General features: G+C 38.6%; 2 protein-coding genes across 3 annotated transcripts in view; one reads left to right on the forward strand and one right to left on the reverse strand.

The window, feature by feature from the left end:
• Positions 1-5,136, reverse strand: part of tbc1d30 (TBC1 domain family, member 30) — a 28,759-nt gene extending 23,623 nt beyond the window's left edge. The window contains exons 1-2 of one of the 2 annotated variants that reach the window (XM_004569996.3): positions 4,445-5,136; positions 169-333 (exon numbers count right to left, since the gene is read on the reverse strand). In XM_004569996.3, coding sequence (XP_004570053.3) covers positions 169-333; positions 4,445-4,958 — 679 coding nt within the window. In that variant the 5' untranslated portion in view covers positions 4,959-5,136. The remainder of the gene's footprint in view (positions 1-168; positions 334-4,444) is intronic. The other variant, XM_004569998.3, reaches the window with a different exon arrangement.
• Positions 5,137-6,295: 1,159 nt separating this feature from the next.
• Positions 6,296-21,930, forward strand: gnsa (glucosamine (N-acetyl)-6-sulfatase a). The gene is made up of 14 exons (XM_014410986.4): positions 6,296-6,628; positions 9,328-9,387; positions 11,074-11,280; positions 12,509-12,574; positions 14,591-14,689; positions 15,090-15,257; positions 15,414-15,496; positions 16,122-16,240; positions 16,553-16,656; positions 17,498-17,599; positions 17,878-17,988; positions 18,102-18,212; positions 18,705-18,865; positions 19,340-21,930. The coding sequence occupies exons 1-14, from the start codon at positions 6,458-6,460 to the stop codon at positions 19,413-19,415; spliced, it is 1,638 nt and encodes a 545-aa protein (XP_014266472.1). The 5' UTR covers positions 6,296-6,457; the 3' UTR covers positions 19,416-21,930.
• The last annotated feature ends 233 nt before the right edge of the window (positions 21,931-22,163 follow it).

Consider the following 22,163-nt stretch of genomic DNA (forward strand, 5'->3'; position numbering starts at 1 on the left):
GCCACTCATATTCATATAATTTTTTGAAGGATGGTGCAGATTTTGTGGCCTTCCCAGCTCAGTGCAGTCAGCTAAGAGGACCTCCACCTGTTGTTTCACACAGTTACACCTCCTGTGTCACCCTGCCTGGTTTGCTATTACATAAAAACAATGAGTGTATAGTCTTACGTCGTTTTTGTGACACGGCCTGAAGAAACGCTGTGATAATGTCGTAGTTCTTCTGCAGTTTGTGGCAAAGTCGGTCCCGTCTCTTCAGCTGGCGAATCAACTTGGCCGACTGAAGGCCTGTACGATATTTCACCTCCTGGATGATTGAATGCAGCTCCTCTGGGGCTGAAAACAAACACAGAAAATTGGTGGTACAAACTCCACACACAAAAACCCTGGCTTGATGGTAGAATTGAACTCAGCACATTTTTATTGTGAGGCAATATTGCTAACCACTGCTCGACCTGTGCTGCCCTTACAGCATTTATTATTATTATCATCATTATTTTAAATGCCAGTAACAGCCCAAAATTACGTCATCTATTGATCTCTAACTTTTTCAGATGATCACATTTTAGGAACATGTGTCTTTCTTTAACCTACATCTTTTTCAAACACATATTTTCCACAATAATATGTACTCAAAATAAAGCCGTAACACAGTTTTGACACACCCGTGATATCTGCAGTCCTCTGATAAATCATAATCTCACACTCGTTAGCCTGTTTTTCCAAGCTGCAGGCAAAGGAGGAAATGAAAACCAGATCAGCAGTGCCACATAAACACAAACCCTCCACCCATTAATGGAAACATGGCGTTTAAAATCTGATCACAGCAATAGATCTAAGGAAAAACAGGGGACACTTTTGGTTGTTTTTCTCATGTGTAAAATAAAACAGATACAAGAGCAGTTAAAAGTAGTTCTTACTTCATTGTGATATACATCTATTAAGGATCGAAGGATGGACGGACAAGCCATTCAAATAAATCAATAACTTTTTTTTTAAATTATTAATCCTGCTAACTACCACACAGACAAATCACATAAACTTTGGATGTTATGCATTTAGCTTTTTGGTGTGTGTATTATTTTTGCAAATACATTTGGATTAAAGCTAATAAAAATAATATATCCACAGACATTGTATCAATTTTCACAACTGTAAGAGTCTAATGCAGCCAGTCACTGGTTGCCAATTAGGGACGCACAAATCTGATATTTAGTTATTGGTCAGATCCCGACTCAAAATGGTGGATCTGGTATCAGTAAAATCTGTCCATCTACTTGATTCAATTATATGCTGTTCTGTGTTTGCTGTACCAGTAGTGCGCTGGTTGCTAACAGCAAAGAGTCAGCAGTTTGGTGGCACAACCGTTGATGACACTTGTGGCTTTTCTGCAGTAGTCTGCATAGAATGACTGAATGTAGTGTAAAGCGCTTTGGGGTCCTATGGACTAGAAAAGCGCTATACAAATGCAGGCCATTTACCATTTAGTCTCATTTCATTCATCCTGATACCTGATCCTGAAACTATGCTCTGATTTCATTGAAATAGCCCCCACATCACCACGCTGATAACCAGAGTCGGCTTTGCTGTGTTGCAGATTTGAATGGCGAGTGGTAAAACACACACTGACGGCCTTCATGTATTCAAATGTCCAACTAACTGTTCAACAACACTGGTGAAGATGAAGCTTTTCTTTTTAAGGGGAATTCATAGTACTGTACTGTGCCAGCTTGAGTAGGTACACAGAATGAAATGATCTGAAACAAACCAGCGTGTCCAAAAAGCAAAATTAAGGTCTTGCAGTAACCTAGTCAAAGCCAGGACTTTGGTTAAATTGAGATACTTTGGCATGACCTTAAACAGGCTGTTCTTGCTGGAAAACCCTCCAGTGTAACTGAATTAAAACAATTCTGCAAAGAAGAGTGGACCAAAATTCCTCCACAGCAACGTGAAAGACTCATCACCAGTTATCACAAATGCTTGATTGCAGTTCTTGCTGCCAATTTTCACACAAGTTCAGGTAGGTGTGGATAACTTTTTCCCCTTATAATTGAATTAACCTTTGAAAACCTGTGTATACTCAGGTCATCTTTGAAAAAAAAAAAAAATTTGAATGATGGTTCAAATTTGCCTATTCCGGGTAAGGGACGAGACACTGCCCCAAGTGGAGGAGTTTAAGTATCTCGGGGTCTTGTTCATGAGTGATGGGAGAAGGGAGCGGGAGATCGACAGACAGATTGGTGCAGCGGCTGCAGTGATGCAGACGCTGTACCCCACCCTGCCTTTTTTCTTTCAAAGTTAGGAGAGCAATGTTTACATCAAGCCTTATTTGTAAAAAAAAAAAAAGATTCCCAACCATTTATATGCTTGTGAAATTAACACTTGTATCACATCAGTGGTCTCCATCACCATATACATGAATTCAGGGCTGTGTAGTTATTTAAATTTTACATTTCAAAAACAAAAAAATATATTAAAAAAAAAAAAATCCTTTTTTCATTTTTTGTTTAATTTTACCCATATTCATTATACCTTTCGCATTAGCGTGTAAGAAGTTCAGTTAAGTTTGCATTTACAGTTTTATTTTGTTTTTTTAGCTGAACCACAATTTAGGTTAAAGGAAATGTACTTAATTAAAAGCACAAGTTTCTGCCTTTTTAAGTGTAATAACGCTAATATTTTCCCAGCATAATGGCACATGAAGCCAAGATATCTGTAAGTTATCAAAGCAGGGAAAAGTTGGATATGTCGATCCCTTATACAAACGAGAGTGCGTAAGCGTAGCTAATAAACTGTGCTGCCCTGGAGCGATCAATAAAGTGTAACATTTACCAAAAAGGGTTTTAAACTTTTCCACGGACCATTCCTGACCAAACACAGGAGCAAAGCGAGTATGCATATTTTGGCTGGTATTTCAGGTATTATTTAAGAGTATTTCCTCTTCCTGAGTGGCAGCCCTGAGCATTGTCTAACTCATACCAACCCTCAGCAGTGGAGAGTGCAAACACTGAAGTCACAGGTCTGCCCGTGTTGACTGAAGGATTCCTTTAAACGAGAGGAAACAATGGCAGCATGGACCTCACAGTAACATGCCAAGTGGGAATCTGGGGCAACAATGAAGGACGCGAGTAAATGAGCTGTCAGTGCACTCTGTCTCTGTCATTGTAACAGTCTGAACACTGAGCTTTACCCACATTACACTCAGCCTGCTCGGCTCACTCCAGTATCTGATTACACTTGCAGACAAATCAGCTATATATCAAGATGTATCTGTGAATTGGAAAACACACACACACACCTTCCTCATTACAGAGACTTCTGGAATGAATTATAGAAGATTTGGGATGAAGCTTTTACAAAAATAAACAAAGATAACCTCAAAGCTTAAAGAAAAGCTCTGTTAAATGTCTCAATTAGAGAGCAAGAAAACAGTAACTAGATCATTTATAGGTGTGAATTAAAAGACAGATAAAAAGCCTCCAATCAACAGGGTTTGTGATCTCTGCAAATAAATTCTGGCACCCACTGAAGCATTTTAGATCTTCTTTCAATGCAAAAACCACCACAATTGTGTTTGGGATTCAGTGTACTCATGTTTAAAATACCCTATTCTGATCAAATGCCCAAATGAAATAACAGAAAAATGCACAACTTCTGTTCAGTCAGGTAAAATGCACACTCTGTCTAAACAACATGTGGACTAGTTGCACCTGCATGCATACTCACCTCACAAAAGCTCAATTTGAGCCAGGAAAAAGTGAAAATATTCATAGTAAGGAGGTAAAACCTCCCCCTACTTAATTAAAAAGACAACAGTTACTGTATAAAATAATAATAAAAGAATGCTAATTCTGAATTTTTCCATATTTGGGAAAGATTTTTATGGAATGACCCTTCATAAAATATCCAAATTTCTTTGTCCATTTGACCTATAAGGAATACAATACCATTTTAAGATCCTTGCATTTCCATGGTATGGTTTTCTTTTCTCTATTACCTCATTCAACCTCTATGGTCATTTCAAACTAGCATTCGTTTCAGTGTGTGAGACTGAGCATTAGCCAGGTCAAACTGGAGGCAAAGGAGTTTTTCCTCCCCACTGTTGCCAAGTGCTTGCTCATAAGGGCTCATCTGTTGTTTGGGGTTCTCTCTAATATTGCAGGGCCTTTCCAGATAAAGCACATTTAGACACCTGTTGTTGTGAATACGATTTGACAGTAAATTGTGCGATGAAGTGGTGAAAGTCTTCAAAATATGCAAGATTTCTTTTTTATATAAATGGGCTAAAGAACATGTCTTTGTTTCCTTACTTGTTAGTGCAATAATGCAGGAATAAAACGGACCAAAAACACATAATATCAGCCATAAAACAAACAGGTGGTAAGCATCATTTATAGAGGAGGAAAAAGAGATAATCGGTGGTTGAGTTTGAATGATCAGTCTGTACCTTTCTGAGCCAGGTAGTTCATCTGGTGCCTCCTGGTGTGCTTCTCCTGCAACTCCTGCAGGAAGCTGGACCCGGAGTTACTGCGGCCCAGGAAGGCATCGGACCCGGACGCCTCCGTGGAGCTGTCCCAGCTGTCCGCATTCCTCCTGCTGCCTCCGCTGTATGTATCATAAAGCTCCACCAGGAGACAGTCCACTATGGAAGCCCTCGGAGTTCTGACTGCATCTCCCACAGATTCAGAGTCGCTGTCACCGGCCGCGTTGGTCCTTTGGGTGGCAGTAAAGGTGCCAGGCGGCTGTCCACGCTCTCTGGGCACCTCCTGCTCTCCCGGACATGATGATGTGTCATTCGATGACTCGGTGGGGCTCGTCCACTGCTGAAAGCCAGAGAAATCGTCCTGCAGGGAGGCAGCAGAGTGGGCATAAACCTCGCTCTCTTCCTCGGAGCGCAAGCCACCGTCACATATGTCAACTTCTAAAAGTTCATTCCCGTTTACTTTCACCCTCGACGCCATTGTTTTTATTAAGAGAAAACAAAACGAATGAGCTCTCTTATCCTGCTGCAACTGTTTTAACAGTAAACTGTCATTTTCCTGACTTGCTTTAAGTTACAAAGTTAGAGCGTTTCGAAGAGGATAGAGTTCCTGGAGCGCTCCATTTCTCACCTCAGAAAGGTGGAGACTCGTCTGGCGGCTTTTACTTTCCTTCCTGAATATTCAGAACTGGAATTCACTGCTCCCCCCCCCTCCAGGACTACACAATGGACCAGCCCACTACGCTGAACTTCTCCAACTGCTGCCAAACTTTCTTCAGGTCGCGCGACAGGTGCGACAGGTGCCGGGAGCTGCTCCATTGGCCAATCAGAGATGAGCCCAAAAGTATCTCGACCAATCCGCTTTCACCTTTGAGGACCAATTCATTAACGTTTGCACGGAAATTTGTAATGTGACTCCTCTAAACGTTCAATATGTGTATAAATAAAGATTTAAAAAAAACAACTTTTCAATATGTATTGATACATTTATTTTAAATAAACAAATAAAGGCTAAAATGAAGTAGATATGAAACATATACTTTTTACCCAAATTTTAATACAAGGCCCATCTTTTAGCAGTGAATCTTTCACAGCTTTCCTTTCATATAAAAATAACTTCAGGTCTTTAGATTTTTCAAAATCCTTGCAATGTGAGTCTAGCTTACAGGAGTTTTGTTTTTGTTTTGTTTTTTTACCTTGGCAAATTTCAATGATCTGTAACTTATATTCATATTCTAACAGCCCAGTGTCACGGTAAAGGATGAAATAAGCATGAAAAAGCACATCTTGTGTTTGTTTAAAAATGTACATTTCTCTTGAGCCTGGTTGATTTTCATGCTAACTGATACAAGAAACATAATAATGCAATCAAAAATATGTCCCAGCAGTGAAATGTATACAACCCAGCCCCAAATGCGGATTTTTAAAAACTCATATGAAACTGTTCTGAATTTTTACGTTTCATAGATTCATAGAAATGTAATAAACATGTGCATTTTTGAAAAGGTGATTTGATTACATAAGAGGTGATCACAAAGAAATCTCTGAATTGACGTCAGCTTGGCATTAGAGTAGAAACTAAATGTTTATCGCAGTCTGGTACGATAAAATCTTTGGCTATATTTTGATTGCTAAGAAGCAAATCTGTTTAAAAAGCGAAGTTAATTGAAGGATTGCTCTTGAATTTTATTTTTTTTTTACAGATAGACGAAAGAAAGAAAGAAAGAAAATTAAAGCATAAAATAAAAGCTGTAGTCATGAGGGGCGGGTATACGCCACTGACAGTCACTGGTACACGCCTACAAATCAAATGATGCGGGCTTCCGTACACCACGTGGCCAGCAAACAGGGAAGCGTTGAGTCAGGGTTGAGCTCGTGCCTGTGTTTTTGCCGTCACGGAGGAGCGGCCTCTCCATTTCACGCTGTTATAAGGCGCAACGTGGATGGTAGAGACACTCTGCTTCAGAAGTTTGTAGCTGGATGAAGAAAATGGGCTCTTTTCGCTGCTCCGGGCCGAAGATGTTCAGCTTTCTCCTGATCTGCGTCACTTTGTGGAGCCACCTAAGCGGGAGCAGCGGGGCCAGCTCTTCCCGGAGACCTAACATCGTTCTGATCCTCACCGACGACCTGGACGTCGCTATCGGGGGTCTGGTCAGTAGGAGCTTATCTGAGAGTCATGACATTGTCTTTTTTTTTAATGACATTAAACCAGATCGGATAAAGCTGACAGCTAACATTCCTGACAGCAAACATCATGCAAGCATCCGACAGAGTCAGCAGGCTTGTCAATCCATCACCACCAATGTTTTTATTATAATTTAAAAAACAAATCTAGAAGAAATGTTTTTAGCCAGCCAGAGGATGTTATGTTTATAAAGACTGGGTCTACGTAAATGAGTTGTTTGTGCTATAATAGCCAGTCTGACAGTAATGGTAATGCATAATAATTACAATAATCCCAAAGTAAACACTTTAAATCTGGTCTGTCAAACAGCACGATCTGATCTCAAGTGGGCTAGGCCCGTTAAACTATTACATGCACATTTATACACATATTTAAAAAGAAAGAAGTGTTATGCTTACAGAAGGTATAAAATGATTTTAACTGACCAGCTTTCATTTCTCCCCACTGGGCTTCCAGGCCCATTAAATCAGGCTTTTACTGGCCCAAAAACGATGCTAAAATAATTAAATTAGCAGTATAGAGCTAGATTAGTTAGCAACTTAAAGTTTTAAAATAAATGTCATGGAGACCAGGTGCGGTAAATGCGGTGCCCTTCTTTAGATTCACCTCTGCAGGTAAGAGTGCGAAAGAAATAACTGCCAAATTTTAAGATCATGCCAGGTTCACACCCCTCTTAAAAATGTGTAGAACATAAGCCATTATTTTAGGTTACATTTACTTTCATTTCATGAGAGATTTGTTTACAAACAGGTAATGAATAGCCCAAGATGTCTTTAAAAAAAGGCAAAATAGACCTGTGATCATGTGACGTGCATTACAGTTTACAGATGGGAAAGGCACAAAACCTCGGCAACAACATTATTTTCCCATCTTTAAATTAAACCAACTGATTTAAAGACACTTTCCGATCATTTTTACCCCTCCATGGTAAATCTGGCATCACTATCACACCAAGAACGGAAAATCTTTTTATTCAGAAATTAGTGTGATTAATGATTTCACTACAATGTTCATATTTTTTTGACCCACTCCTGGTCTTTATGCTGTTTAATGGACACTGCTGTTTAAAAGAGTAAAACATAACTCTGTAAAGTCACTGCGGAAAGTAACTGATGTGAGACAATAATCAAAACAAAAACTGCTGATACATACAAAAAAAAACTTGTAGGTTTTCTTATTTCTCGTTTCATCTGCTGATTCAAACCCACATGTACTCAGACTGATAGCTTGTAGATATGCCATCCAAAAACATTAAACTGCTGTGTTTCGCAGGTTAAATGTTGTTACATCATCAATGAAGGTCAGGAGTTGTTGCAGATCATGTGCCTTTATTTCTACTCTTAACCTGTGTGTGTCCAAAAACTCCTGACTACATGTTGATGCTTGACTTTGATCAAATTTACATCACACTGGTGACTTTCAAGCCACATCTAATATAAAGCTACTGATAGATATTGCCATTACCTAAAGAACAGCTTAATTTAAACATGATGCTAAATTTATGTATAAAATAAAAAATCATAACACATGCTGAGCCTTATTTTTGTCTTTAGTTTGAGTAAAGAGTCCAACTTTAGATTATTTTGTGCTGTTTTGGTACAAATTTTTCAGTTCTGAGTATCTGAACCTAGTATTACACGAATTCACCTTCAGTTGTAGCAGCAGTTATATTACAGAGCCACAGTATGTTAATCCATTTATTTTGTGCTGATTAGTGCACAAAATGCTCAGTGTTTTTCCAGAGGTGTGTAATCTCTGCTCTGTCTGAGACCACAGTCATGTGAAAAAGTGAGGGCACCACATGGAAACCTTTGGTGTTATTGACATCTTTGCACAAGCAAACATGTGGTCTGCTTTCAAACAGGATCTACAGATAAAGGTGAATAGTACAACAATGGATAAAATACTTTGCAGTTGAAAAGACTCTGTCATTGGGATCATGAGGTAATGCTGATTGCCCAGTTTAGCACAGATCATATGGGTGTTTTTCTTGATTGTCCACCAGTCTCAGACATCAGTTTGCTGACACTTTTGACAGATTTTGGTGGTTTTAATTGAAGTACTTCCTGTTTTATATAGTCCTAAAGCATTTCAGTTAATTAATCATGTCATAAACCTCAATTTCTCCTTCTGAGCCAATCCCCAATGTACATGCACAAGTCTGCTTTGGGCTTCTTGGAGACTTTGTCAGTTTTCTGACAGCACTTTTTGAGGATTTAGTGTTAGAGCTGAAGCATTTCTTCAAATTGTTTCGAAAAAATTTTTTTAATCCTTTGATAACAAGTGTTTTTTAAACCCTAAGAGAGATCCAGTCATCGGCATTTAATCTGAAATCCTTGATTATAATTTCATAAATGGGAAGATGTGATGAATGTACGTTTACTTACTTTTCCAGTGTTGCTGTTCCAATGCTGAACTAAACTTTGTGTTATTTATTATAGCATTTCACCCTCTGAAAGCACTGTTTCAAATAGATCAAATATTTGCTGGTCTAAAAAAAAAAAAAAAAGCCGTTTCTATGACAGCGGCCTTCTCAATAGGACAAAAACTACATCCTGTTATTGCTGATGGCCAAAAAGCAAACAAAGAGTTTAAGTGCAGGTAATTTAATTAATGTCAGCGCATATAAATAAATAAATAAATATAAAATGTGTTTTCCTTTCAGAATCCACTGAACAAGACGAAAAAACTCATTGGTGACGCAGGGATGACCTTCACAAACGCAGTAAGTATAGCCTGCCTACTAGGGCTGGGTGATATGACCCAAAATTCATATCTCGATATTTTTTAGCTGGATGGCGATATAAGATATATATCTCGATTTTTTTTTTGATTTTTTTTTTTTTTAAAGCCATAAGTTAAGAACAAAAAGAGAGTTCTTAGTCACACTGTGTCCCAGATGTCACACGGGCACTTTTATTTACATACAGCGTAGATGTACATGAAGAAATTACTCAAAAATAAATTATCAGCATTTATTAAATAATCATGGTCCATAAATAAAAGAAAACAATGTTGTTTTTGTGCATAACAAAAAGCTCACAATTGTGCAGTCAAAATGTAAACTAATAGACGCTGAGCATAATAACAAAGACAGATTTCACAGCTGCACCACGTCTCTGAACAGGTGCCATTTGTGGTCCTTATACACACACAGTACGTATCACTCCGCGAGGCTCCTCCTCGGTAGCCGTAATCCTCCGACAATCTATCAAGCGGTGCAGCTCCGTAGCTTAGCAAAGTCATATTAAAACATTTTTTGACAGATTGCTGAGCGCTGTGTACCACATAAAATCGGTTCGCGGTCAGTAAGCACAACCAGAATTCATACATAAGGCGCACTGTCGATTTATGAGAAAATGAAAGGATTTTAGGCCGTGCAGCCCCTCCGGGCTGCATGTCGTTAGCGCGGTTAGCTCGTTAGCACGTTGACGCCGTCCAGCCCCACGCACGGTAACTCGCTAACGGAGATTTTCCGCTTTCATCTTGTCATTGCCTGCAGGTGAAGCTATGGGGGAGGCGGAGTTGTGTTCAGTGAAGGAGAGGCGAGGCCGAGTAACGTTGCGTAGAGACAAAAGTGGACGAGAGAGAGGCAAACCTGCGGCTCCACAAGTATAATTATAACGTAACATAGACTATATCGATATAAACGATATTGTCACATCTTATATCTCGTATGAAAATATATCTATATTTTAAAAAAAAACTCGATATATCGCCCAGCCCTACTGCCTACATGTTCCTCTTGTCATCAGCATAGACTGTATATCAAAGATGGACTTAGCTACTGTAATATCACCCATTTGATTTGTGAAATCTTTTGAAACCTGAGATCGTAGCTTCACGGCACAAATGCAGGAAGGACCAGGTTTTAAAAAACAAAAAAAAAACAGATATGCTACATGCTAATGCAGCAAGCTCCTAATCACAAGGTAGCTTAACCCTAAAGTAAACCCTGTTTTATGGTTCTTTTGGACACTAAATAGGACCATAAAATTTCAAATAACCATATGAATATAAAGTGAGACTTGACTTGACCAACTGGGACCATAAATTTATTGAGAAAGTGTTTAAGGTAATAAATTAATCAAGTAGGGAAAAAAAATTCTCGCCCACTTCTATATAACTTCTTTTTGCAATCAGAGGAGTCGCCCCCTGCTGGCCATTAGAAAGAACGACATTTTAAGACATTTTGCGCTAGCTTTACTTTTCAGACCCAACATTTTGTACATCTTTTATATACAGCTTTCAGGGACTATTAAGTGTATCGTTTTAGCCCTGCTTTGCGTCTGTACATTATTTTGTAGCATTATCTAAAATGACTTTACATAAAAGCTGCATGTAGAGAATCACAAGTCAAATATAATTAAAGAAAATCCTTTCAGTTTCGTCTCGCGTCTTTTTCCCTCAGTTTGTTGCCAGCCCGCTCTGCTGCCCCAGTCGTGCCAGCATCTTGACGGGGAAATACCCCCACAACCACCACGTCATCAACAACACCTTGGATGGAAACTGTAGCAGCAAAGCCTGGCAGAAGAGCGAGGAGCCGCACACCTTCCCCGCCTTACTGAAGGCCTCCGCTGGCTACCAGACATTCTTTGCTGGGAAATATCTCAACCAGGTGAGTGTCTCTTTTTTTGCCAGAATCGGTGACTTGCCTTTAGTAAGAGGTTGTCCCCCTTTGTTCTTGTACTGCGCTGTTATCTGAAGAATGAAGGAGCTAAAAAATAATTTGTTGGTGTAATTCCCCTGTAATTAAATGGAATTGAAAAACACAGAATATTCTTTTTTTTGTTTGTTTTTAACCACTACATTTCCAGAAAATTAGCTAATTACAGTTGTTTACAGTACTTAAAATGTGGAAACGTACAGTGTCATTTCTCTTGTCCTGTAAAATTAGTTATGCACTACTTAAGTTTACTTAAAATATAATTATGTGTTTTTCTTTTCTATAAAATAACTTGGGTTATCCAATATCTAAAATTACTTGCATTATATTTTATTTAATTTTTCCTGTATGAACCAGATTTGTTGCCTCTTTTTCTAGTATACCTCTCTCTGAGTAGGTAAACTTTGTACATAAATATCATTATATTGTAATTTCAAATAAAATATATTGAAGTTTTAAATCGTATGCATGTGTCAGAGATGCATAAAAGTGAGGCATCTTTACTGCATTGTTCAGGAGACTGTCATTAGATGTGCAGTCATGTGATCTATCATCTGAGGGTGAAGGTTACATCTCCCCTTGTGATTAACAGATGGTCAAATAGAGAACCAGAACGTCCTGTTTGTTAGGACGTTTAAAGTGTCACCAAAAAAGCCACTTGGGCCTGTTTTGCTACTTCTCCTTTTCACTCTGTCTTTGAGCATTTATGTACCAGAAAATGAAAGAACATTTTCAAACTGGATTGAGCAGGTCGAGTCCTGCAGAATAAACACGGCATGATTCACGTCATTGTACAGTCGCATACATCAGGTAGATCAATGTCACACAGTGTGGCTCGCAGGGAATTTGGAAGATAACTAAAAATCTTGCAAATGTCTCTACATGGAAATCAGCTGTGATGTCATTTATGTTTCAAATAAATAAATGATTTTCAACAAAATGTATTTCAACAAAAAATTAAACTTTTACACTTAAATTTTGTTTAAATACTGTTTTGCTGAGCAAATCGATCCTGTCTGAAAGGTGGAAATCTTTTTGAAACGTGGCGGTGAGGTCTGAAATGGAAACCATGAAGAACATATGCGTTTATATGTCGTGCTCATCTATTTTTTTTGCAGGGTAATTCTCTTCATCTCGTCATGCAGAACTGCACATACTCAACATTTATGCTATTTTGCAGTATGGGCACTCAGAAGCTGGTGGAGTGGAGCACATTCCTCCAGGTTGGAGTTACTGGGTCGGGCTGGTAAGTCTGAATGTTCACATTATTTGCTTTTATAGATCATGGACCAGTTTTAGAGCTTACCTTATTGTCGGAGACAGTCATGCAACTATAATCTCAAAACGATACCATTTCAAGTTGGACTGACTCCACAAGTTTCTGAGAAACTCAAATTCCTGTGGTCTGAGGAACATTTGGCCCTCTTTGTCTTTAGAGGTCTTATAAACCTAAGGGTTAAACTCCAGAGTAAAGAAACAGCCGTGAATTTGAGCTGTCATGTTTCACTGCAGCATCATTTTGCCTTGTGTTCGTCTGCTCTTCTATTACTGCTTTTATTCCTCAGCATTTTTCTTAGACAATCCAAAGTGTCTGTGGCTTCGCTGCTTCTTCTGAGAACTTGTTTAGAGACTCGGCTGCCTTTGCTGATTGGAGTCTTACGTTTTCTATTAGCAAATTCTGCATCTGCGATAAAGCTGCTCGTCTGTCTCTGTGAACAGTGATTGATGTATTGATCGTCACATGATGTGGTCATTTTGGGCGTCTGCCTGTTGATGCTATCAATCAAACTGAGTTTATTTAGTTCAACATCTGAGTTAAATGCTGCTCCAAAGGAAAATTCAGCTCCTGGAAATGAAGGCTTGTTTAAATCCTAAAACCATCATGTTTACTGCGAATTTCCCTGAAAAGTTAGGATTAAATCTGTCAGAAGAGAAGTCATTTACAAAGCATCTTATCCCTTAATTCCTAAGGTGCAAACCTTAACTGTTAATGCCGGGGAGAAGGACATATAAGAGTTTTAGATGTAGTACCATGGGAGCGTATCGAATTAACTCTCTGCTACTCTTTCCTTTCAAGTGAGGAAATAAAGTGCAGTTTGTATTCTGCGGTTAATGATCTTCTTCAGCTTCAGATGGTCTGCGCAGTACAACCAATGTAGTTCTTTCCCTGCTACTGATGGGAAATAGGACAAGTTCAGTATCAGAAAATTGGTCAGAAAATTGAGCATTATGTGTAATTTTTAAATCTCCATGACTTTGCAATAGAGATCTTGACTCAGCTGGTTGTATTTAGGTTATTCTTTATTAAAGCGAGGTTGCAGAATGTCTGTCTCACTTTTATCACCATCTTGACACACAAAAGTTGTTTGTTTTTTATCCATATTTTTCTTTGTTTTATTATTTCCATGAGTTCCCAGTTCATATTTAATGTTGCAAAAATGTGTATTTCTGATTAAATCAGATCTGATATGAAGCTACCTCACACACCACTGTGAAATGTAGGCAGTCATGTGGCTAAATAAGGAGACAGACTAATAAAAAGGCTAAAGTTAGATTTGTGTGGATTTACAGAAGGTCTCTAACTGGTTTGCAGAAGTCAGAGGTCACGTCCAGACTGCCGTGCAGACTGGTTTATCTTCACTGTCACTGGATGAACAAACACAGATTAGAGCCGTGGTCCCATGACTTGGAAGTTTATCATAACAAAGAGCGAGACTCATGCGATTTATATGATTTTGGCAGTTTAAGCCAATAATCCTTCTGGCGCTGCACCAGAGTCACTATCACTATGCTTTGAGGGAACTTTTAACAATATGTTTCCATGAACTGCAGCTCGTCTCTGATCATTGGTGACTTCATGTGATCAGCTGTGAGCAACAGTTGTAAGTGCTGTTTTTAAGAAAAATAATTAAATTTTAGTCAGTGCGAAAGAGGACTTTTTTTCTGAACCCTGAAGGTTTCCAGGTTTCTTAACCCTAACCCCGTGCATGGTTCAAAAATAAATATCAGGCTTTTTATATTGACTTCTTAAAATTCACTTCAGCTTCTTAGACCAAGATTATATAGATACATACATATAATACACTCCTGGAAATGATTTCTTCCACTAGGTGTTTTATTCTGTGTGATTTAAGGCTGGGAAATCTGAAATGAAGAGGATGGTACATGTGCTTACGTAATAATTTGCAGTTCTTTACACATGATCCGAGTGGCTCTTTAAACCTGAAGTGTTTTACAGAGTCGTGTCGTTTGTGTTTTCCAGGATAAAAACTCTAAATACTACAACTACACACTATCAGTGAATGGGAAGGCTCAGAAGCACGGAGCCGACTACAGCAAAGATTACCTGACAGATCTACTGGTGAGAGACCTTTGATATGACTGCACACCGTCCTTTACTTCATTTATATAGCCACAAATGTAAAGCATCCTTATCTTGTTACTTTAAAGACAGTTTTTGGTTCACACTTCCATTTTTAGGGACAAAATAGAAAAGACAGAATTCATGTCTGCTTGATAAATTACCGTAAAGGTTTTTGGGTGAAACCCCCCCCCTAGATTTTAAGAGAGAGGGCTCTACTCCGCTTTTTTTTTTGTTATGTTTGACTTAATATAATGTCAGAGAAAAAGAGGTAACTTCTTTTATATTGTTGGTAAGACCAACAGTCTGACAGAGAGACAGCCATGTACAATGATGTAAGGGTCACATGCAGAAATGATCAGCGATCAAAGGCTCTGATCACTCTCTTCCTCGTTCTCAGGCCAACATGTCTCTAGACTTCCTCCAGTATAAAACCAGCTACCAGCCGTTCTTCATGATGGTGTCCACGCCGGCCCCCCACTCCCCCTGGACAGCAGCACCTCAGTACCAGAAACGCTTCAACAACACCAAAGCTCCCCGAGATCCCAACTTCAACGTCCACGGGAAGGTAGAATTTTTTTTTTTTTTAAAGTTCTTGCTGAATTTCGCTGGTTCCAAAGTAAGATGGAAGAAAGCGCTCTGTTAATAAGTTCTGTTGGGTTACATCAGTCTCTACGCTAAAGAGGACCTTGCTAATCATGATCACTTTCATTTCTCCCCTCAGGACAAACACTGGTTGATCAGACAGGCTAAAACTCCCATGTCAAACTCCTCCATTCGGTTTCTGGATGATGCCTTCAGGGGACGGTCAGTCGCTTCACCTCCTCACCTTCCTCTTTCTTTGCTCCACTTCCTTATTTCCTTTTTGAAACATCCTCCTCAGCTCCTTACCAGACCACTGCTTTCTGTCACCTTTCACATCCTCCTAATTCTCCTCCTTTCTTTTCACCTTCAGGTCTTAACATAGTTTCCCACAGATTTAGCTTGTTTTTGCAGCAGTGTGTGTGCAGCTCCTTTCTGGCCACCAGCTTTCTTAAATGAGTCAATATTAATTTAAAAATACCATTTATACGTTTCTCCACTGTAAATATTTTATTGGCCAAGTTTTTTCTGACATGAAATATAATCAGCTGCTTCATCCCCGAGTCTGTCATCCTTTGCTTGGACTCCACCATCACATTGTGCTTTACAGCCTCGATGAGCCTGGTGTAGTGGCCCAGAGAACACCTCTTAGTTTGTGCTATAGCCGACCAATGACAAGAAAACAGTCCTACAAAGGGTCAGCAAATCATCCAGAATGCAGCTACGAGGCTTCAGTTCAATTCAATTTTATTTCTACAGCACCAAATCACAACGACAGTCGACTTAGGCACTTTATACTGTAAGGTAGACCCTTACAGACCACTCATTCCCGGTTTATCTCGTCCTACAGGTGGCAAACGTTACTGTCAGTGGACGACCTGGTGGAGAAAATAGTGAAGAGGTTGGAGGTCAGAGGTGAACTGAACAATACCTACATCTTCTTTACTTCTGATAATGGATATCACACAGGTATGTCTGTGCGAGCGCTTTTTGTTTTTTATTTCAACATCTACAGTTTTTCAGAGGATAGTTTAACATTCACAAGGTTTTTAGTGTGGTAGGGTTTGGTTAGCTCTCACTGCTAATTGTTTCCCACCCTTTTATACCTCCAAAGGTTTAAAACATGAGAAACAAAACTGCTTTAAAATTGTCAGTACTGTTGAAAATGTGGCCAAATCTCAGTCACAACCTAAAAGTGACGTCTCAGATGATAAGAAGTGCGTGAGACTTGTTTTTTGGATGCAGAGTAAAGAAAATGAAAGGACTCTGTTCCTGTTTCAGGTCAGTTCTCTCTCCCAGTGGATAAAAGGCAGCTGTATGAGTTTGACATCAGAGTTCCTCTCATGGTCAGAGGACCAAATATCAAACCCAACCAGACCAGCCAGGTACACACACACACACACACACACACACACACACACACGAAAGATGAGATGCCCTTGCTCTCTAATCAATATTTAGTATTTATCATTATTCACTGATCCTCTATTAATACAGTTACTGTTGAAATCATATTCTCTGTCTATATTATAATCTTATAACCTCTGACATATTTAAGGAAATGGTTCCAGTATAGGTTTTTTTAAAGCGTTACTATCATAAAAATTAAACGGATGCTATATTCTTTCAAGATCCAGGCCAGTGTTTAAGTTTCCATTCACTTTAAGTTATCTATAACTCCCTCACAGATCACTGCATTCTGTTTTTGTTTGCATTTTACACATATTTAGTTTATTTTGGACATCGGGGTGTAAACTGAGAGCTAAAAACTGAAACAATTAACATCATATCACCAGAAACTCAGTGGAACCACCCACAATCCAGAAAGTTTGAGAACATTTGCAGTTACTTCTACCTGCATATGTTTTGGCTGAATATTATTATCCTTGTTGCTGGTAGAAAACATTGACTTTAATTGATGTTTCACACTTTGTTGCCATTGATGTTTTTGGTATTAGTTCTTGGTTAAATAAAGTAAAAGTAATAAAGCAGTAAATATTAGTCACCTATGTGTTATAAATAAATGCATATCCTGTTTTTATCTTGTTAGTGGATTTATATTCAGTGTAGCAGCATGAGCCCTCCTGTTGGTCCCAAAAAGAGGAAAAGCAGCAAAGAGAGGAAAAAAATCTACTTTGAACAGATGCACAGGATCTGTGTTTAGAGATGGTGCATCCATTTTGCTGGCCACATTTGTTGGGTTGAGTGTTTCTTTTGTCTTTCCAGATGTTGGTAGCGAACGTTGACCTTGGCCCGACCATCCTGGACATCGCCGGGTACAACGTCAACAAGACCCAAATGGACGGCATGTCGTTTCTGCCAATTATGGTGAGAAAACTAAGCTTGTGTTCTGCTTTTGTTGTCTATAATACAAGGTAAAGGAGACGGTTGAATATTAATATGCTTAGTCAGACCCAAGTACACAAATAAATCCTTTTATTTGTAGATATTTTTACATCATCAAATGTTGATCAATTGCCACATCAACACATTACTAATAATATAATAAGAGGTAAATGACAACTTATCAACAAAACTCAGTAACGATTATTAGGTAACAAAATAAATTTAAAGTCACACTTGTTCATATCTGTGTGTGTCACCAGGAGGGGAAGATGAACGGCAGCAGTTGGAGAACAGACATCCTGGTGGAGTACGAAGGCGAGGGCAGGAACAAGTCGGACCCTGCCTGCCCGCTACTGGGTCCCGGAGTGTCGGTATGGAAACAGGGATGAAGTAAAACTTTGTTGTTGTTGTGGGTTGTTTTGTTTTTTGGGGTTTTTCAGCGGCACCAAAAATTAAACACCAATAACAAACGTTTTTTCTATAGGAGTGTTTCCCAGACTGTGTGTGTGAGGACTCTTACAACAACACTTACGCCTGTGTGCGCACCATCGCCCGCTCTTCCAACCTGCAGTACTGCGAATTTGATGACAATGAGGTATAGTATTGTATTTATTTGCTTTTGATTTTCAGTCTTTAGCAATTTGTCAAGCTAGCCAGCTAACATTTGTATTCAAATGTTATTTTTGTTGGCACTAATGTTAGGCAAGATGGCTACGATTAGCTGTGCAACTTAGCTGTGCTGCATTAATCTGGTGACGGTTAGTTCATAAAGCTGAACTAACCAAAAGTGCTCCTTTTTATATTTTTGTGTAAGAAAGTGAGCACATATCCTTAATATAGAAATCAGTCAAGCAACTGGGACAGTTGGGAATGTCTCACTTTTAAGTTAACATCTGTTGCAGCGCTAGTGATAAAAGAGGATTTACCATGTGAAAAATGCTTCGTATAGCACGTTTAAAAGCGCTGTGTGCAGGTTTTGAAAGTCTTTGATTTGCTGGCATCTAGTGGTCAAATCAAGAATGGCATGTCCTTGAGTTTCTTCAGTTTTGAATCATTAGCATATTTCACAGATGTCTATGTTCTGTAGGTTTTCGTAGAAGTCTACAACGTGACTGCAGACCCGTACCAGCTGACCAACATTGCAAAAACCATTGACAAGGAAGTCCTGGAGAAGATGAACCACCGGCTGATGATGCTGCAGTCCTGCTCCGCACAGTCATGTCGGACACCCGGCGTGTACGATCCGAGGTCTGTTCAGCAAAAATCTGCATTTTATCTTCTCTTTTCTTTCTTTTCTTTTCTTTCTTTCTTTCTTTCTTTCTTTCTTTTTTTTTTTTTTTTTTTTTTTTTTTTTTTTTTTTTTTTTTTTTTTTTTTTTTTTTTTTTTAAATCAATAAAATTATATGTAAATTCTCTCACACTTTTGGGAATTTAAATGTTTATCCCGTGCATTCACTTTTTTCTAAACTATTTAAATCATGGCTATTGTATAAATACACAATTACTGTGTACTTTTCAGTATTTTTCATGTAATGAGTTGTGATTTCTTGATAAATACCTTGAAAATAAAAATATCCTGTTACTCAAGAGTTCTATTTAAGTCAGCAATTAGTTTTTAATTAATTAATTACATTTTTTTTTTACCTTTCTAGTAAAGTTTTCCAGGCTCTATTAACACACAAGCATTAATTATTCTACCCTGTGATATTTTCCTCCCCTCAGGTATAAATTTGACCCACGGCAAATGTTTACCAGCCACAGCTGGAGGCTCAGCAGACTCAGGCAGACAGTGAAGTAGGAAGACTGCGAAGGATGTGGGGAAGCTGGGGAAGAAAGGCTGCGTTGAGTGATGTATTCAGCCTTTCCTGATGTTGTTGCCTTGTTGTCGGGCCTCCTGAGCCAGTCTCTTTGTAAGATGAGGATGGAGAAGGGATCAGGTGGGGGTCATATTATGGCGCTGCTGGAAGATAGGAGGCCCACCTTTTAAACTGTCTGTTTGGACTGCTTTTCAATTATTTTGTCAGTAGGTGTGAAAGAGAGCCAGATTATTCAGAACTGATTTACACGAGGCAAGCCATGAATTAAAACCCTGTTTTCATATAAGCCTTACTTTGCACTGAACATATCACTTTAATTCCTTTCAACTACTCACTCTTCTAAATGTTTAATTTATGGTTGAACACTTGAATTTATCAGAGAAAGCTACAGAGCCCTTACTTTCCCATTAGGTGTGACTGTTTTTCCCCCCCTATCTCATGCACTCATTTTAAATTTTACTATAAATTCACTTATATGACTTTGCTCACTGTGAGTGGCATAAACTGCAGTTCCTCTAATGGCCACTTGAGGGTGGCTTCAAAAGTGAGGCAGTCCCAATAGATTCCCCATGTTAAAATGTCAAACTTAGCACTAGAAATAAACACATTTACAGGCTGCTACAAAAAGCAGTTCTGGTCTTTACCGTTAATCTAACTCTTCATAACAACTGTAAGGTAGTTTAATTTAAAAATAACCCATTTATTTTAGTTATATTATGGTATAAGGATTATATGATCAGGCCCTCTTTAACTGGTGGATGCCAGCATAGATTTACTTCAGGTACTTTGAGTAACTAAACCGGAATTTCAACTTTATTTTTAATGCCTTTGTTCATTGTAGTTGTTTGACAAATAATGTGACCTGCTGTGTAGTTAATGATACAAAAGTCTGTCCAAGAAGTTTCTACTCCAATTTTAGTTGTTGTTGTTTTGGGGTTTGTTTTCTTTTTTTTATTTTGCACCAATTAGTAAACTTGTTTCTATTCAAAGCAGTAATCTAATCAATGGAGCCATCTGCGTAAAACTAGAAAACAGACTAGACAGTATTTTTTTTTTTTTCCTTACAATATTTCCCCTGAGTAAAAACAAGTGCTGACGTTAGCTGAAAACTTTGGTCTTTGGACTGGAGGATGAACCTATCTTGCAAACCACTACCTAACACCGTAAAACTTTCTTAGGTCAAACTAAAACTTTTTTAGCAGATTTTTCTCCGTTATACTACAGCTGTATGCATTCATTACAGACACGTAGGAGTTTATAATAAATAATCCTGTGCGCACGATAAGGAAATGGCACCTTAAGGGACTCTAGGGGCTCTGCAGAAAGTTGTACTTGAAATACTTCGGCAAATACAAGCTCTAAACTGCAAACAAGGCTCCACTTTAAGATTTTCGTAAACAGTTCATGTATTCAGGTTAATTTTATCAGGTTTAGAGCAAAGTTCTCAGAGCAAAAGAGGTTCCTCTGACAGGCCGAAACAAATAGATCTTACAATTATTTAGCAAGTAAATTTTAAATTATCAGAATTATACGACTGATTAATCAACTCAAGTTCAAGCCACAGTCACATTACCCTCTCAAGTTGCCCTGCACATCCTCCTGTGATGAAGGTAGCAAACAAAATTTGATCATTTCAGTCTCCCAGGTTTTATATGGTAACTCTAACACGATCCCCCTTCCCAATTTAGCACAATGTCCAAGATAAACGACGAGTGTTTGTTTTTGAGAGATTACACAAAACAAAAAACTTTTAATTTTAATTAATAAGGGTTTTTTTAAATTAAAAATAAGAGTTTGCTGACATTATTCTGCCGACCCCTCAATTAAACTCCGATTGAATCCTTGGCACAAGACGAGATATGCCACAGGTTGCCAAAAATAGGAGGACAGCAAGTCAGATGTAGCAACAGTACAGAGCATCCTGTAATCTTTCAAAATAAAAGACCGTGCACCAAACAACCCTTCCAAAACCATCCTAGTGGGGAAAAGATGGAGCAAAACTACATTTCTGATGCACTTCTCAAACTTGAGACACACAAATTCATGGCCTACGTGAACTGAAAACATTGTGCTGATGTTCAAACTTGTAAAATTTATGTTCAGTAAGATGTGTGCAGATCACTCTGAGGTGGAAACCTCAGAGGGAAAATGCTAAACATCTGTTTTTAAAACAGACTGCGTGTCATGTTGACTGAGAACCGAAAAGACTTTCCCATGTTCTACTGTCTTGTTACTCTTTAATAATATTATTGTGTTCATGTATTGCCTCTTGCTCTGTATTCAAAAAACTGGACTGAATTCACGTGATCATCGAAATCCTCCACTGGACTGTTTTGCTGCCTCCCCCATACAACTGATCACTGATCGTATCTTGGACTCACTGATGCACTTTCCGCTCTGTCAGAACAGTTCAGTCGTTTTGGCACCCTTGAGTAGTTTTTGATTATGTATTTTTGGCTTGTGTTTTTGTCCAAATAAAGATCTATTCTAAAGCAATCACGTTCTGCTTCAGTTTTTCACTTTAAAAAGGTCCCAAAGTGTCCCACACTGCCTGAAATATTTATTAAATTACATTTCTGACCTGCCTCAGTCCTACTGTCATTCAATCACTGCAGTTAATAGCATTAGCTGTGATCCTGCATGTTACCAGAAATAACATCGTTAGTGACATCATACAGAGCCAAGAATAGAAAAAACTGTCTGAAACAGCATTTAGAGCTGTGTAAAGC

The sequence above is a fragment of the Maylandia zebra genome, linkage group LG17 (genome assembly GCF_041146795.1).
Source record: "Maylandia zebra isolate NMK-2024a linkage group LG17, Mzebra_GT3a, whole genome shotgun sequence".
In the NCBI taxonomy this organism is placed as follows: Eukaryota; Metazoa; Chordata; class Actinopteri; order Cichliformes; family Cichlidae; genus Maylandia; species Maylandia zebra.